Here is a 17,845-nt window from a genome sequence, read left to right on the forward strand (position 1 = left end):
TTTTGACTGTTTGTGTGTCTTTTAAAAATAAATTATTACATTATAACAAAATAAGAATTCAAAGAAATGCCATTCAAAAGCTATATACATTATACATTAAATTACTTGTGCAAACGTATATGTGCAGAAGTAATTTTAGTAGATTTATGTTCCTTTGTATATGTTGCTGTATGCATTGAGTTTACTTGCAATGAAATGTGCGATATAAAAAATGTGCCTTGCCTTTTTTCACCAGTAAATCCACAGAGAGGCCAATTATCAATGTATTTTCTTGTTTTCATTAAATGTTTCGGGGTTGTTGTTTTTTTTGCTGAAAAGCAGTTGGTCGATGGGAGCTCTGAGATGTAGACAGCTTAGTGAGACAAACCTAACCAATAACACCCGGCTCCATATTCTCATTGAGCCTCATGATCGCACTGGCGGGACGGTACAGGATGGGATCAGAGAGATGCTCCCACACGCCCCTCCCATCCAGAGACACAGCCTGCATGTGATCTCTCTCTCTCTCTCTCTCCATCTCTCTCCCTCTTTCTGCTCGGGCTTTGACGTCAGACGTGCTCCTGTTCGGTTGCTACGGCAACATATTTCCCTATACCCCCTTCCTCTTCCCTCCCTCTCTCTCTGCTCTGGTAGGTCCACAATGGTACAGCCAGCATCCTGCAGCACAATGGTTGCAAGGTGGTGAGCGGTGGGGAGAGTGATTCAGCATCAGCAAACCTCGGTTCCGTCCACCTCTGCCTTTAGCTTTCCTCATCGCCTTTTTTGGGGGGGGGATCTTTTTCCCCTTTCGCCATCTTGATGAACGTTTAAATTAAGCCTTCAGCTATGGTCACCGCAATGTTTCCCATCGGGATGTTTTGAAAAGGACTGTCACCGGACTGGGATCGTCATCAGCTGGCACGGAATGGTAAGGCCGGGTGGGTTTGTTTAATGTGGATGCGATGCTTGGACCCCAGCTGCCTGGAGGGTGGAGTGATGAATATTGATTGGAAGGGAAGGTTAATGAAGTCCACTAGCGATGCCTCGGTGGGAAAGGGACGAAAAAAAAAATCAACCCCATCTTGATACATTCACCGTTGATGTTGTTTTATAACAACTAGCAGCACTGTGCGGGGATTTCATTATGGCGTTAGTCTTGGCCTAACAAGACTAAACATTGTCCATCCGCTCTCCATCTCTATACAAACATCCTACAATAGGCTAAAATATTACAGAGCTTAATCATTAGTTTGTTCCCAAATGGACATAGAGAATAACATCACATAATAGGCTGTTATCTACTTCTCTTTATTTATTCTTACTTTAAAATCTGTACCAATTAATCATGCATTTATTTCTGTGAACCACAGCCACAAATTCTGACTAGTGTTAGGGCGAATAAACAATGAATAAAACACTTGACTGTTGTGAAGCACGTTATGCATTTTTGATTAGAAGTGAAGGAGTGGTGCAAATGGATGATGGGTGAATGTTGCTTTTCAAAACACAAGCCTTACATGGGCAACATACTGTCGGCCTGCAGAGTTTGTCCATCCTCCCCCTCAGAAGTCAGCTGCGCACCTTGTGCATTATGCAGACCATCACTACTTCACCAGGGATATGGGACCAGCCTCAGATCCATCATAAGTAGTGCTTGAAAAGCAGATAGCCATATTCTCAGGCAAACAGTCTGAATTAATGGTGATTTATTAATTAATATAGGTATTTTTTTCCTCAGTGGTGGTTTTGATACTGGAGCCTTAAGTGTTTGTGGAGGCTTTGTCATTAACACTGAACAATCATAGCAATCATAATGCAGAGGGGATGGGATGTTATTCACCCTAATGTGGGCTGCATTCTGTGCAGGACACATTGGATTAAAAGAGATTAAGCTACAGAGGAAGGTAATTTGTCGAAATCTGCTTTGTTTTGGGCATTCTTCTGCACATGGATTATTGGAAAGACATATCATTTGACTGTGAACCCGCGTTGCCTATCATGCTGATTGCACAGGTGCAAGTATACAGAGGTGTTAGGATCGCATCACATTGAACTTTCAGGTATTTGTGAACATAAACAACTGGTTTTGTTATGTTTATATTTCCAAATTTCACATTCTTCCCCGAATTTGTTTGATGCATGCCCACAGTCGCGGACTAATTACTGGTGTTGTGCTGTGGAGTCAGTAAAGGTTTAAAGGTGTCACAACAAACTCTCCATGTTCAGGACAGAAAAGAGAGAGGTTTTAGCGCTGTGACCTTGGGTGCTGAATTATTCAGGAGCAGGCTTCAATGCTTGTGAAAGTGCTGCAGAGAAAGCTTAACAATTAAAGCTTTTTGTGGGTGTTTCTGCAGTGGCTGAAGTGAGGGACATCTTTCTTTTAATAGATAAATAGGTTAACCTTACTTCTCTTCATCCTCTGCAAGTGGCAAATCATGTGTCTTGAATAGTTCTTAAATATTTCTGCTGAATTGCTAAAATAGCTTCAGTTTATAAACACTGTTTTATTTTAGGTAGAAGCCACTGCAGGTCTACACAAAATGATATTCACTGATATAGATTTTTAGGTAGGCAGCTTGTTTATCCAATGGAAAATCATCAGTGGAAATAGCCAACAGCAGACTAATGATATTTTGCAGTAGATGATGCTTGCATTTTAATTCCATTTTGTTTTGCAGACTTGCTGATGATCATCAGTATACTAATCCTTTGTTATGTAACAAAATAAGGCAATGTATTAAGACAAAATAATGGTGGGATTGCAGGCAAGATTAATCAGCAAAGTAAGGAACTAATGATTATTTTCATCATTAAATAATCTTCTGATTATTTTCGACTATTTGTTTCGTCTGAAACATGTCACAAAATAGTCAAAAATTCTCATCCCATTTTCCCAGAGTCTAACGGTACGTCTTCAGATGTCTTGTTTTCCAACCAACAGTCCAAATACATTTAGTTTACAATGGTGTAAAACAGAGAAAACCAGCAAATCCTCACAATTAAGAAGTTGACATGATCGAACAATATAATTCAGCTCTTAAAGGAACATAGAATTGTGGATTTAATGAGAAAAGAATGGGAATGACATGTATTGGAAATTGATAAATGTAATGGGTTAAATAGTGTGAAGTGGATAAACACAATAGAAAGAAGTGGTCTACAGAACTTGAATGAATTATGGTCTTGTGGAACTGCCTGGAAGACACCAACAAAACAGGCCAGCATCTTCATTTAAACTTGGGAATTAGGCAAATCAGGAACAGTCATAGCAGCATGAACTACATATAATATTATGCTGTCAATGTTTTCAGACGAGAGGAGCATAACCAAAGAAAAAAATGACAAATAATGAAATACCAGTTCAGTTCAGGCTGAATGTGAAAAGTTCAGAATCTTTTCCTAAACAATTCTTGCTGACCATCAATTACTTAAAATGTCCTCATCAGTCTTTTGGAGGCCATTCTGCCAATGTTCTCATGATTATATGGAAGCTCAAAGTCGTCATTAAAAGAGGATGGATTACTGCTGAACACCGGCACAGTCTATCATCACCCAATGACCCCGGCTGAGTATTGTTCCTTGCGGTGTATTACTGTGGTTTTAATAATCCATCCCTCCATGAAGAAATAGCAGCTCAAATATTAACACAGATTAATTAAATTCAACAGTTGCGTCATGGTACATAACTAAACAAGGAGGAATAAAAGAAGATAGGCAAATATCTTAGGACACCCAGTATCATCTTTGTGAAGTTGTGCTGCTAGTTTGTGCATAGTACAATAAGGCAGGAACGAGACAGAAGGAAGGAATAATAACATCTCAAGTATGATAGTCTGATGTGTTTCTCTTTATCACTGATGTAGTGTTTGGTTGATGTAATTATGCCAAAAGTTGTTTTATGTTTAGCAGAAGAAACAGTGACACAGTATTGCATGTTTTCACACACTTATTTATTAATTATTTACCTTGCCTGATGTTGAGCAAACTGTACTTCTTAATGCTTTTAGGATTGTAACTTCTGGCATTAAATTACACATAGTTATTATTACTGTATTGGACAATTACTGTTTTAATACAGTGACTATATTTAGATCTGAACTGAAAGTTATGTGTGGGAAACTTTCACATCACTTTCACTGATACTATCATTTTATTCTGTTAGTTTTTTTTTCTTTTTTACCATATTCTAATAAATAAAATGAAATTCTTGCTGCATGAAATTTGATTCCCCCAGGCTGCAGTATTGCTTACCACTACAGTCAGAGAATTGTGCCTGCAGAGTGAGATGCACAGTTACATAATTGGATTTGATCTGACAAATATGCAGCTTTTATTTGCTTTGGCACATAGTTGAGTGCAAGACTTTAAGCTGTGTTAGATTCAGTCCCAATCTCCTCGCAGCACATCTGCAAAGAGAATTAGGAGTCACTAAAGGTCAGACATTGTAGCAACTCAGAGGCCATCAAAGGATTTTAGAGGAGTCATTAACTCCAGACTAAATTCAATGCTGAAAACCTTCCTTATATCACCAAATTTTCTCTCAATGCACTCTCATTAAAGATTGGTGTTATTAAAAGCTGCTAAAGCTAAATTCATAGCAGCAGATATTAAAGAAATCCATAATCCAATTTGTTATTAGGATGCACATATGAGTGATTTGGGCAACTCTGTTAATACATCAAGTACAAGGTGTGGTAAAATCTATTGAGAGAATAGACATACTTTTGCAGCAGTGGTCTATTTTAGAAAGCATTATCTACTGTAACCATGGCATCAGAATAGCACTGTGATCATGTCAAATTAAATATTTTTATCATCTTGTGTTTTATAGATGATAGGTTTGTTTTACAGAAAGCACAGTGGTTTCAACAGAGTGCTCCGGTCTTGCTCTCTTCAGAAAAGCTGTAAATCAGATGAATGTGCTCATGCACCTGTCAAAGCTGTACATGTTGTTACCATGTGGCTTATCAGAAAATAGCAGTGTAAGCAGTTTTTCAGCTAACATGTCTGTTGTTTACTTAAAGTGAATCAAGGGATGTGAGCGTGACGACAGACGTGAGCAGAGACAGAGGATAAGTGTATTTCAGCTCTTAAGAAACAAATCAATAGATGTCAGTGAACATTCAGATTCTCACAGTCTGTAGATGAACTTGGGATTCAGTGTTGTCTTGTTCTCCTGGCTGGATCTGCAGTTTGAAGTGCTCTCCTTCCCCTCCCCTGAGCCCAAATGGGAGGCTTTACTGCGTTTGGCTCGGGCTGCACAGTAAAGGCAAGGCAAGGCAAGGCTGCATACTGCAGGAGAGGCTGAGGCTGCTGAACCAAGCACTCACAATGGAGCGCCGAGGGTGGGGGAGGGGAGACGGTTGCAGCGAGGCTGGGAGCCTGGGAGCAGGAATGGTGGGAGCGAGGAAGGGACAAAAGAGAGGCAGGAAAGCGAGAACGCAGGCTCTCATCAGTGTTAAGGATGGAGGGAAGAATGAAGACATAGATGAATATGGAGAATATTGTGGTGCACATTGTGTGGCCTTAACAAAATGTGTATAAGCCTGAAAGCATGAGAATGACAGAGGGAAGAAGAGTGGTGAGAAGAGAGGAAGCAAAGATGGATACGACAGGAAACAATAACACTGGTGTGCAGTGGACATTTAGACAGACACACTGTGTTTTATCAGTAGCCCATAGTGCAATAGCAGTAAATCAAGCTATTTAATGCAGACATAAAACATTGTCTATCACTCAACTTAAATCCTATGTGGCTATATGGATTACAGCGACTGAAACACACAACACTGACATCTTCCTGTATATAGGAACTGTAGGTACTGTGGGCTACGCTGAGCCAGAAACTGCATACTGAAAGCAGAGTGGATGATAGTGGGACCTAACTGCTGCTCAAAGATGCACCTCATTATTGTATATTTCAAACACCTGCTGCTGTAACACTGTTGCCACACATGCACTTGTTATTAAGAGTAAGACAAGATATCCCTTTTTTTCGCAGTCCGTGTAAAATGTTACGATCTATGAGATATTTCACTGTCAATGTTTCAGTGAAATTCATTTCTAGTCAAACACGCTTTTCAGTCAAGAGACATTTTCAGTAGATATTGCCATGCCATGTCCCCTGGCTACACTTCTCCAACAAGTAATGGAATGGACTATCATGACAAATGGTTAAATGTTTTTTTTAAATATCACAGGTGTAACTAATAACATTAAAATAAGCTCCATTATATTTAGTTATGCCAGTGAGCCAGCATGCGCAAAAGACCTTTATCACAGCAGACATTTTGACATCTCATAGCAGGAAAACCACAGGTGTAACAAATAACATTCCCTGGTATTGTGCATCCTGACTCAGTGGTATGTCTTACTGGCACACTAAAATGGAATGGAGGCATCATTTATGTCATTCAGTTACACCTGCCACTGTCTCTGGCACACTTAAATGAAATGCAGCCATTGTGTCATGTTATTAGTTACACCTGTGTTTGACAAGTCAAAATGTCCAGTGTCTAAATACAAGCATGTTCACCTTTGCCTGCTGATTTTCTTTACCTTTTGGCCTGTTTGATAATGCTGCTTTCACGTCATCGTTCAGACCGTAATTACGAGCAACTGAGTGGGTGAAACCGTTCACGTCAGCATCAGAGTCGAAGATGTTAGGAATTTCTTACAGCAACGATATCTCCCACTTGGCGTAAGGAACCATCGCTGGTGGTTACATCTAAATAAAATCCAATATTAACACTAATAGAAACAATTCAGCAAATGTTTTTGTTTATATCTTGTTTCACTTTGTAACAACAACAAAAGAAGCTAATTTAAGCTATTTATCTGACAGCATAAACTACAAGACGTTTGGGACACTAGTGCATTGGGTCATAACAGTTTAATTACTAATTAATTAATTTGACCATGCCATCATCAAATGTTTTAATAGTGGTGGCTCTTATTCCTGATCCTCCAGCCGTCCAATCAGAGGCTTTATATGCACCTTGGCTGCCAGGCATGTGCAATAAACTAGCAGGTAAAACAGAAATCCAAAAGTATCCTTTGGTAGGTCATACTGGATATGAAGAGCTACTGCTGTGCAACGGGACAGTGCAGAGCATGCAGAGATGCAGAGTGATCACTGGTTTGCCTGAGGTATTGTTATGCCCGTGAGGGTGGATGTAACAGAATGCCCAGGATCAAAATACCGAGGATCAGCCACAACTGCAGAGCACACACACATGCATGCACACACACACCAGCACAATTCAGCATCAGCAAGGCCAGCACTGGAGATTAATGGTCTGCTGTATCAGTAATATGCATTAGCCCATTCCAGATAATTAAAACGTTCTCTTCGTTTTATCTGTCTTTTTCTTTGTTTCATTCTTGAGTTTTTCTTAATAACAGTTGTCTCATCAGTGTAACACACCTGGCCTTTTGTAATTGTGCAATACATTTGCGTCTGAATGTGTTAATGAAAGAGAGACAGAGACTATGAGTGCGTGTGACTTTAGTGTGTGAGCTGAACTGCATTTGTGTGTTCTTGTGTGCAGGACATACTGCGATACTGCACATCTTTTCATATATTTTCAATTTTCTGTAAGAGGCCCATCATCAGTTTGAAAAAGTAATTGAGTGTGGCACAGTATGTTCTGATGCCTGCTTAAATAGATAATTGGAACCAAATCAGTGTCATTGCAGCTTTTATTTTTGAAAATCTTCAATCCTTAGCAGTAATGTCCTTTTTTAAATCATCAGGTGATTTGGTTTGCCAATGGTGCAATCACCACTGTGTCGATCACCACTCTGATCACCAATTAAAATGATACATTCCACCCAGATATTCATCGATCATAGGTTACATCCAAACATGACACAGTAATTACATGGTGGTGTGAGCCTGAGGGGAGCATACTCACTTGTTTCTATTGGTCCTGCATGAAATTGCTTTGGCACAGGCTATGAGTTGTCTCTTAAACTAGTTTGAATTTGTGATCACAGGCTGGTAAATTCAAAAGACACTAGCATCAACAATTCCAGAAGCAGTACTAACATCCTACTGACTGCTACAAATTGGCAATTTTATACAATCCATACTACAAAGAGTCCAGAACCCCTGTACATCCTGCCGAAGCACTGTTGCTTTCTAAACTATGATGCAACACTAAGCAACACTCTTGAGCAAGTCTCAAGAGCAGAATACAGAAGGGAAAACTTAAAAAAAAAAAGTGGTTGATGCTCATATCATGCCAAAGTTATCTAATCCCGGTATCTTCCTCTGATTCTCTCCTCTGTTTTTCACTGAAGATCAAGCCACCATGTCATCTTTCCACTTTTTAAAAAACTTTTGAGAAGGGCTGGATACTGAAACTCAATACTATTTGAGTACCAACCATATGGTGTCTGTGGAACAGTACAGAGAGTAAATCTGGCTCAAAACAAGTATTGTAGTATCACTTACAAATGGGCACTGTATTTGCACTGGGATTCAAATAATACACAGCTATAGTTTTTAATAGAGTTTCAAAACAAACAATGTAGTAGCACTGGCATGTGAAGTTAGGAAATACCACTCTTTAGGGACTTTGTAGTATTACACTATAGTTTTGTCAAAGCTTACATTAATTGTAATTGTGTCATTAACTTAAAGTTGATCAACAGTTTTACCCCTGGTGCTAACTGATCCTCACCACTAAACACTAAACTCACAGTACAAAAAGCTGAAGATACCCCGTGCACAGCAGTGCTTCTCTCCTGGGTGCCAGCTGGTGCAGAGCAAACCACAGTAAACCAAAAAATAAATATTCCAGCAGATTATCTCTGTCACAGAGCAAATCTGATGAAGCACTTAACTCACAGCCACAGTCCTTCACAAAGGGAATAAATAGCTGTAGCGTGATTAAATTTGTCATTTTCGTTGCATCTTCATGATTAACTGTTCAAATCAATTCATCTTTTTCATGACATGACAGTCAGCCACTTCCTAACTCATTATTGTTAAGCTGTGTAAATGATAGCTGCAAGGTAAATTGTTTATTGTCTTTATCCAGTTAAGATGCTGCATAGTTTTATGGTTCTGCTCCATACTTTCTGGTCAAACACCTACAGGGTTGACATCACTTCTGAGATAATCCATCAGATATTTTATTATTTGAAATGAAAAACATATGAAAACGACATATAAGACAAACATTGTCATGAGTTGATTTTTAACACAAAAATGAAATGCTATAACATCGTGATTCTGTTTTTCTTTCCTCTTCATCAGTGTTTTTCTCTCTTTCTCACTAAAGGGATGTCATGATACTGCATATGAGTACATCCAAGCAGGGTTCATTCTGGTGAAACCATGCAGTATATTCACCATATATTTGTCCTGTTGGTGGTGAGAGGCCTGTGCTAATCTGTTGATCCTGTTATCAAAATGCATTCCATCAGAAAAAAAGCCATTTATTGAACAGCTCAGTTACAATTTAGCAACATTATGACCTATTTCTTATTTCTACATTAACCTGTTTCTACATTACATGACCTATTTCTACATACATACATGTTGTTGTTTTACAGTGACATAATTTGATTATATTGTGAAATAAAGAGAAAACCACCATCTAAACCAGATAGGTTTGTCCAGTCTTAATGTAGGAATGTAGCGCTAAAGTTTGCCCACACAGCCTACTATCATCTTCAGAGATCATCCAGGTGGTGTTTGAATTATTATAGTGTATACTGCTGGAAGACAAATATTTTGGCCATGTGAGAGGTTTAATATCTTATGTACACACATGGCTGAAGATTAAAATGGCACAGATATAGCTAGCTAGGTGGCCGGGCTTATTCGGTATTGACCTGTTAGATTAATAGCAAATATTGTGCTGGTTAATTTGGTGGCAGTGATGTTAGTCATGTCAAACATACAGCTGTGATGTGAAATTACAATAGCAGTTTGGGGAATTGCAACTGATGCATGGATTATGCACAAAAATCTAAAACCCTCTCTCCTCATAACCTAACCTATAATCCTCGTACCCTTCCCTGTGCATTATTTCTTACTCTTAATTTATCATGTCTCCCTCCCTCCCTCCCTCCCTCCCTAATTCCTGCCTGGTTCCTCCAGTAATACAGGCAATATAGTGATTCAGTCAGTCTTCAAATTGCTCAAAATTTAAGGGCACAAATTACTATGGCATATGGCTCATACAAATGCAGCACAAAAAAATGCAGACGGTAGGAATGCCAGCCATCACTTTGTACTGTGACACTGCATGGGTCTAAAGTAAAAGGCCAGCCTAAATAGGCCAAACCAAAAATCTCACTCCTTTGTGTCCCACATCTCTTTTTTAATGCTGCCCTGCTCCCTTTGGATTTAGCACAGACACTAAAGCCTTGACTGTGACATAATTGGAGGGGCTGGTGGAGCTAAGTGATACATTTGTGTTCAGAAAGTCCTAGATTTACCTCCTGAGAGCAAATTGCAAAACCATATTCTTTCAACTGTTGGACACACCAAACCATTTGGAGACATTTGTTGCTGTTTTAAGACCACACCCCCACTCTTGCTAGGCCAGCGAAAATCTTTTTTCTGTTATTTTCAATGCCAACATTAACACCACATATCAATTTATTCAGAGGACATAATCATTAGCACATTGGGAGCTTCATTACCTAGAAAACCCTTGAAGCCAGAGTCATAGCGATAGCTGCAGCCTATCTAACTCCTGCTTAATGTGGGAGCCAGTGTCATTCAGAGCTTTCTTTCCTCTTTATTCCTCTCTTACAATGTTTTGAACTGATCTGCCAACAAAAAAAGCTGTAAAGAAAGAAAATGTGCAAATCTACATTTAAACCAAATTGACCAATTAACTGCCCCTTCACAGTAAAAGCCTCCCAGCTTTGCCAAAAATGACTACAGTACTTTTATGCAAATGCAATGTCTGATGGTACAAGCTCTTTGGAAGCTTGCTTCATTTATGATAACAGTATTAAATATAACCCTGTGAAACTGCATGCATTATCTCCTCCGTGTCTAAATAAACTCCTAACTCATAGGTCCCCTGAAGGTTGAAGAGGTTAATGAGTTTAATGTCAAAATGATACAATGACAGAAGAAATGTTATGTATATATTACATTCATATTATGTATTTGTTGAGTGCATTCTTTATATATGTATTCATAGTGCTAAGATTGAAATCACTCACAAATGTATGGGGTTGCACAACTCATATGTCATAGATTTCTTTACTTTAAATAATCAATAGACACCGAGGACATATATGTACACTTTCAAATGGATACATATTAAAGCTTTCACTTTTTTAAAGGAATAGTTAGAACACTTTCTAAATAAGCATATTGGCTTTCATGCTGAGAATTAGATGAGAAGATCGATACCACTCATTTCTGTATGCTAAATATGAAGCTACAGCCAGCCGCGGGTTAGCTTAGCATAAAGACAGGAGCCGAAATCAGCCTACTAGCACCTCTAAAGCTTGCTAATTAACACGTTATATCTAGTTTGTTAAATCATGCGGTTACTTCCTGGAATCTCCGCTGTGTCAGGGTGACGACATGACTCCAGGAAGTGACTGCGCCAAACCAAGAAATAGTCCAGCACATAACCCTTTGTAAAACCACAACTTGTCATTTTCACATTTAGTGTTTTCTACGAATTAAACAATTGAGATATAGTGTGTTAATTAGTTACCTTTGGACAGAAAGCCAGGCTAGCTGTTTCCGCCATTTCCAGTCTTTATGCTAAGCTAAGCCAACCAGCTGCTAGCTGTAGCTTCATATTTAACAGACAGACACGAGAGTGGTATCAGTCTTCTCATCTTACTCTCAGCAAGTGAAAAGCATTTTTCCCAAAATGTGAAACTATTCCTTTAGGGGGCTAATACAACTCCAGAAAACCCCCAGAAAGTACTGACATCTTGACATGATGTTATGATATCAGCCTTATTGCAGATAGAGGGGAGTACAAGGAGGAGAAATATTAGCCAGGAAGTCTTCATCAAACATTACAATATTGTCTTTCCCTCCTCGATAGTACCAGCTATTCGGGTCTTTTTTTCAACCCAAGTCATCTTGAAACACATAGACATTGGTCATTGTAGCCATGCTATATTGTACTCTGATGAAGAATCAATATATTGGTCAGTTCTTGTATATAGAGGAGTGGGTAGTGATGACTTGTTTTTCTCACTTTCATTGAGAATGATGGAGACAGAGTAGAGAGAACACAGCAGTGAATTCTCTGGGAGAATTTAATCCCACACCAGGAAAGGTACAAGGGTCCAAACAACTATTCCATCACTGTACACATAAAAGACCATGATAAAATAAACTGCTCTATTGTATAGTATATGGACTGTTTTGCAATTGATTCTGGATAAATCCAGATGTAGATGAATGTACCACTCTCTGTGTTCATCTATACAATAGAGTACAGTTTATATGTTTGGGGTCAGTTTATTTCCCATCATATATATATATATATATATATATATATATATAAGAAATTTCAGCTCACATACTGTAAGTTCCTGTTACTGATGTCCACACCACACACGCTCTCTGACTCTGGCTCTCTCTCTGTTTGTGTCTTGCAGGTATTTATGAGCAGACATTTCTTATATAACTGCAGCCAACCAATCCTGGATGTGAAGATAGCCTTTTGTCAGGTGTGTGTTCCTTACAGGTAAAAAAGGTACAGTATTCATTCACTTCCATTTCCCCTTCACTGCTCTATATGTTGTGATATTGTTGTGTTTCTGTGTGTAAAAAAGTGAGATAACCCAAGAACTGTTTGAGTTTACAAACATTAGCAACATTTACTGAAGAATAAAGATAAAAAGGAGCATAATCCTGTTAGATTTTTTAATGTGAAATGCAAAACGGTTTCCACTTGTGATTAAGAGCTCTAGTGTAAATATCCCGCAGAAAAGATAATTTTTTCAGAAGGTGAAGAGTTTCTAGCCTTGTGTTGATAATTAATTTCATGCAAAGCTAAAATAATTCAGGCAGACCTGATTTGCCATTAAGTTCAATACCTTAGTTTATCTGACACTGAGATCTCAGCTAAAGGCGAAACAGTGACTTCCTAACTGAAGCTTAATCGCCCATCTCCTCTTGAGTTGTGACAGTGTGAATACAAAACTCCTGTGGGCATATAATTTCATAAACTCCACAGTCTATATCACAAGTCTCTCTGTGTGAGAACTGCGTGGTATGCTACAGGCTATTCCACTGTAGCTCAAATTATTAAGACGCTTTGCATGTGATCTTCACATTACATATGCATGTAAAGCTTGATGTTTAATAGCCACTTTAGGTACCACTGGCTGTACATTAAAGGTTGCAGTCCAGTGTATTGAAATAATTAGATCATAGGTTTGGATGACTTGCCATGTTGAATTTAAATGTATTATATCACAAATATACATTTTTCATGGCGTCTGTGGGAAGTGTTTCAAACTTGTGCCTCTCAGTAATACACAGTGACACAGATTTGTTTGGTTTGTGAGCTGTGTTGTAATTACCCAGTCTGTAATTAACTGATATTTTTGTTGTGGCACCATTTGTTCGACTGCTCTGCCCAAATAATTATAGCCTGATTATTGTGTGCATAAAAGAATAATGTATTTAGTTAATACAGTAAAGACATTAGTGGCACTAATGTCATTACATGGCTATTATAGAGTCTACATTTCTGCATGGAAACAATGTAAATGTAAACTCAACTCTACTGTATGTCCTGTCCTGTTTATGCCCCTAACACACACTTTTTTGTTGTTTGGAAAGTACCAATATAGACTAATATTAAATGCAGACAAGGCGTCGATAATGTAGCAGCAGCTAAATACATATTGACTGTTAATTGGTTAAACAATTTATTGATAGTTGATGATTTAACAATAATAACAACATAAAATTTACAATATGAATTTTAGTGGTACCATTTACTGTTATTTTGCGAATTGATGATTCCCTTCCAGATGTTTTATTACTTGCCAGGTAAGTAAACACATAAATGGTCTTCATCATCACTAACAGAGTTTTTCCTGTTGTGTTTACTTCATGCAGGGTTTTGGAAAACAAGTGGATGTGTCATATATTGCCAAACATTACAACATGAGCAAAAGCAAAGTGGACAACCAGTTCTACAGCGTGGAAGTGGGAGACTCCACCTTCACAGTTTTAAAACGTTACCAGAATTTAAAGCCCATTGGCTCTGGAGCTCAGGGAATTGTCTGGTAAGTACTTAACTGTGCATTTATTTTATGTCCTGTTTTACATCATGTCATGCTATTTCATGTGTTTTTAATGTAGTATTTAATGTGTGATTATCTCATTTAGATGTAAGTTGTTTTTCTAATTGTCTTGTACTTTATTGCTATGGGAGATTATTAAGGGAGGAGAATATCTGTTTATTATTTTCCCTGTTATGTGAGTGAAGGGCTGCAAAATTTAATTTTAGAAAACTGTGGTGTAATGGTGTAATTCAGTTTTCCTGAAAACCCTGATGTGGTCCCATTATGCCTAGCCAATCATAACATCTGAAAGCACAGCATGCAGCCATGTGACTCATCTTTGCAGAAATGTTGTGATGAGCAAAGTGAAAAGAGAATGAATAGATCAGCTCAACTTAAAGCTTGTGAATGTAGAAACCCTTTATTTCTTTAAAGGATCATTTGGTCATTTTGACATACTTTGAGTTTTTATCCTGTAATGGCAAACAGGTTCCTTTAAAGGGGTAAATACATCTGAATAATTAATGTTTTCTGTTGTTGGTAAATGTTTATTTTCTATCAGTAATGTTTTAAATGCAACAGTAAAACAAGCCTATATTTTATACTATGATCAGTTGAGAGGCACAAGAATTATAGGTGAACATCTCAAATTATTGCTGTGAATATATCTGCAATTAACATGGTTAAAAAAATACTGATTAGGCTTTAGCGAAACCACAAAGTAATGAGGTAGTAATGTGTTTGTTTCCCCAAAACTAAATCAGGAAAATGGCAGCACTCCAGTGGTAAAAAAGCAAAAGAATCTCCTTATGTCTTGATTGTTTTGGTGAATTTTAATTTCAACTGACTGACTGACTGACTGATGGACCTTTTTGAAGCAGAGCACCCAACTAAGAAGTGTACCTGTTTCCACTTATGAATTAATAAGCAGTGATATTTATTTTATATTTGAATTAAAGTAAAATAATAAATAAGAGTAAGCCAACAAGAAAATTAAAGTGAGTTGTTAATACTTAAAGAAAGTGTCAAAATACCAGTAGTGTTTCTCAGTAGAAGTGCATAAATGTGGAGCATTTGGCCACTTATGGTATTTGGATTCACCACAGGTTCATATCCTCTCCAGCGCTATGAGCCGATGACATGTCTGTTGTTTAGAATATGGATGTGTGGGCCATAAGGGCCTAACAGGAAGGCCACTTAAGTGAATCCTTAATCCGGATTGCAGAGAGAGCTCGTATTCATTGTAATTCAACTCATGCCTGCCCTGTCAGAACGCAGTGAAAACACTGCCAAAGCTCCACTTAAAGGAATGCATCTTACAGTCTTTGTCAAATGACCCAACGGATCTATAAATTATATTTATGTTAATGCTGTGTCACTGTTGTGATATATTTGCCTCAGAGATGTTTATTTTCTGCATTTCTTTATATACTGTTTGAAGAATCACTGGCTCTCAACACTCTAAACTCCCCTGCCCTCCACTCACACTCTCCCATTGTCCTTTCTTTGCTTCCCATGCCCTCGGCCCTCTGCCCTTCTCCCCTTCCGCTCCAAAGCAATTTTGTGCATTTGCAAAGGAGCTTGGGCAGGCTGTAACTGCTAATGCTGGGATTGTGCCCATTTGAAGGATATTGTAGAGATGGATGGCAGGGAGACAGTGCAAATCTAATTTAACCTGCTCTGCTGTGTGCTGCTTGGCTCTGTCCACAGCTGTCATCTGGTGTCATATGGTGATGGTATTACCACAACCAAACAACATAAAACCCCAAAGACTGATATAATGTCTTACTGATTATAGAGATCAAATGGGATACACTATGGAAATAGTCTCATTTAGATTAGCAAGCACATCAACAACATACCACAAGACCGTGACGTGTATTTATGCTGGATGGTTTTGTCATAATATGATGATAAAATAATTAGAGTGACTTGCTTACCATGCTTCAGCATAATCCCCAACTGGAGGACACAATCACATCTACATAAACATCTGTCTGTTTTTGCACAGACAGTTGAATTGCTTTCCACTATCAGTTATACATGCACTCACAGCAGCTTACTGTACACAGAGGAAATGACAATACACATACAAGCAGTTATCCAAAAGCTTATCAACAGTGAGTACAGTAAGTATGTATTCTGCTTTTCTTATGCAATCAGGAGACTCTTGCCCCTGTAAAGCCTGAGAACACGGTAATGAGAGAAAACTTGTAACACTGACGCAGCTAAGACTCACTCTGCCAATGTTGTCGCCCACAAACATCCCAATCTGTGCACATCTCTGCCCTTATGACTTGTGTGCTCGGTCAAGATGAGCTTTCAGAAGCATCTTAGGAGGGATGAAGGCTTTAAGTAGTTTAGCTGGTCATGACATCATCTTTCTCTCAGCTAGAAAAGTGATGACAGACTCATATCCCTATTGGATCAATGCTTTTATGAAGGCTCCACTGTTTCCATGGTCACTAACCATCCCGGGCCTGCAGTCTCCAGAGACATAACGAACTACAGTGTATCCAACTCAGCCATCCACAAACCCACAGACAGCGTCATCTTGAGTAGGGTTGCAATAAGCCTGCATACAGATGCCTTGAAACCTATGCTTGAGACACAATTTGTAGCTTCTTTTAGGGAGAATTTATCAAAAGGCACAGTCTAAGATATAGCTGAGAATGTGATGTGCATGGCATCTTTATGGCTGCTTTTTCTCATCTAGGTACTGCCTTTCATTGAAAGAAAACATAAATCTACACAAAGAGCCAAAATCCCAAAGGTTCTCAGGGGTTGGGATTGTGTTGAGCCAGCAAAGAACTCACTCTGCTGTAATGACCTCTAAAATAGGTTGAGCCACTTGGTGGAAAAACAAAACATCTACTTATAATAAACTTACATTTCACCCTCTATTTCATTGTATTGTACTATTCATTGCTGTTTATAATACAGCAACATCAATAATGTTAATCATATCATAATCAAATATCGTCATCAATGGATATTTAATACTAATAATTAGAAATTGGAGAAGTCAGTGTTCATGGTAGGCTGTCGCATCTGAATGGTTGTAAGTGGAATGAAAGGAATAGTTTGACATTTTGGGAAATACGCTTACTTTGAATAATCAATAGACACTGAAGACATATAGTATATGTACTATGTCACTATGCCACTTTCATGTCTGTATGGTAAATATGAAGCTACTGCCAGCAGCAGGGTAACAGGAGGAAACAGGGGCAAAACAGCTAGCCTGGCTCTGTGCAAAGGTAAATATATCTACCTACTAGCACCTCTAAAGTTAGCTAATTAACACATTAACACAATTAACACAACACAAAAACGTACAGTAAACAGACAAACTGTGGTTTTATGATAACGGTTATCGATACTACTCTCTTATCTGTCCGTTAAATATGAAGCTGGAGACTGGAGAAGCTTAGTTTAGCTGGGAGCAGCTAGCCTGGCTCTGTCCAATGGTAAAATGTGCTGGACTGCTTCTTTAGCCGGTCACAGTGACTTCTTGGAGTCTTGTGCTGCATTCACTTAATGTCGGCAGAATGGCAAGAACAGGTATTCACGCACTATTTCAAGATGGTTATTACTGGATTTGAGTAGTAGTGTTAAT

At 38.4% G+C, this 17,845-nt stretch overlaps 1 protein-coding gene across 9 annotated transcripts in view; it reads left to right on the forward strand.

The window, feature by feature from the left end:
• Positions 1-572: 572 nt before the first annotated feature.
• mapk10 (mitogen-activated protein kinase 10) overlaps positions 573-17,845 on the forward strand; it is a 38,527-nt gene continuing 21,254 nt past the window's right edge. For 3 of the 9 annotated variants that reach the window (XM_044174425.1, XM_044174428.1, XM_044174431.1), the window contains exons 1-3: positions 573-907; positions 12,586-12,657; positions 14,060-14,229. In XM_044174425.1, the coding sequence (XP_044030360.1) occupies positions 905-907; positions 12,586-12,657; positions 14,060-14,229 (245 nt within the window). In that variant the 5' untranslated portion in view covers positions 573-904. Of the gene's footprint in view, positions 908-12,585; positions 12,684-14,059; positions 14,230-17,845 lie in introns of all 9 variants that reach the window. The other 6 variants (XM_044174430.1, XM_044174423.1, XM_044174424.1 and 3 more) reach the window with 6 other exon arrangements.

The sequence above is a fragment of the Siniperca chuatsi genome, linkage group LG18 (assembly GCF_020085105.1).
Source record: "Siniperca chuatsi isolate FFG_IHB_CAS linkage group LG18, ASM2008510v1, whole genome shotgun sequence".
Classification (NCBI taxonomy): Eukaryota; Metazoa; Chordata; class Actinopteri; order Centrarchiformes; family Sinipercidae; genus Siniperca; species Siniperca chuatsi.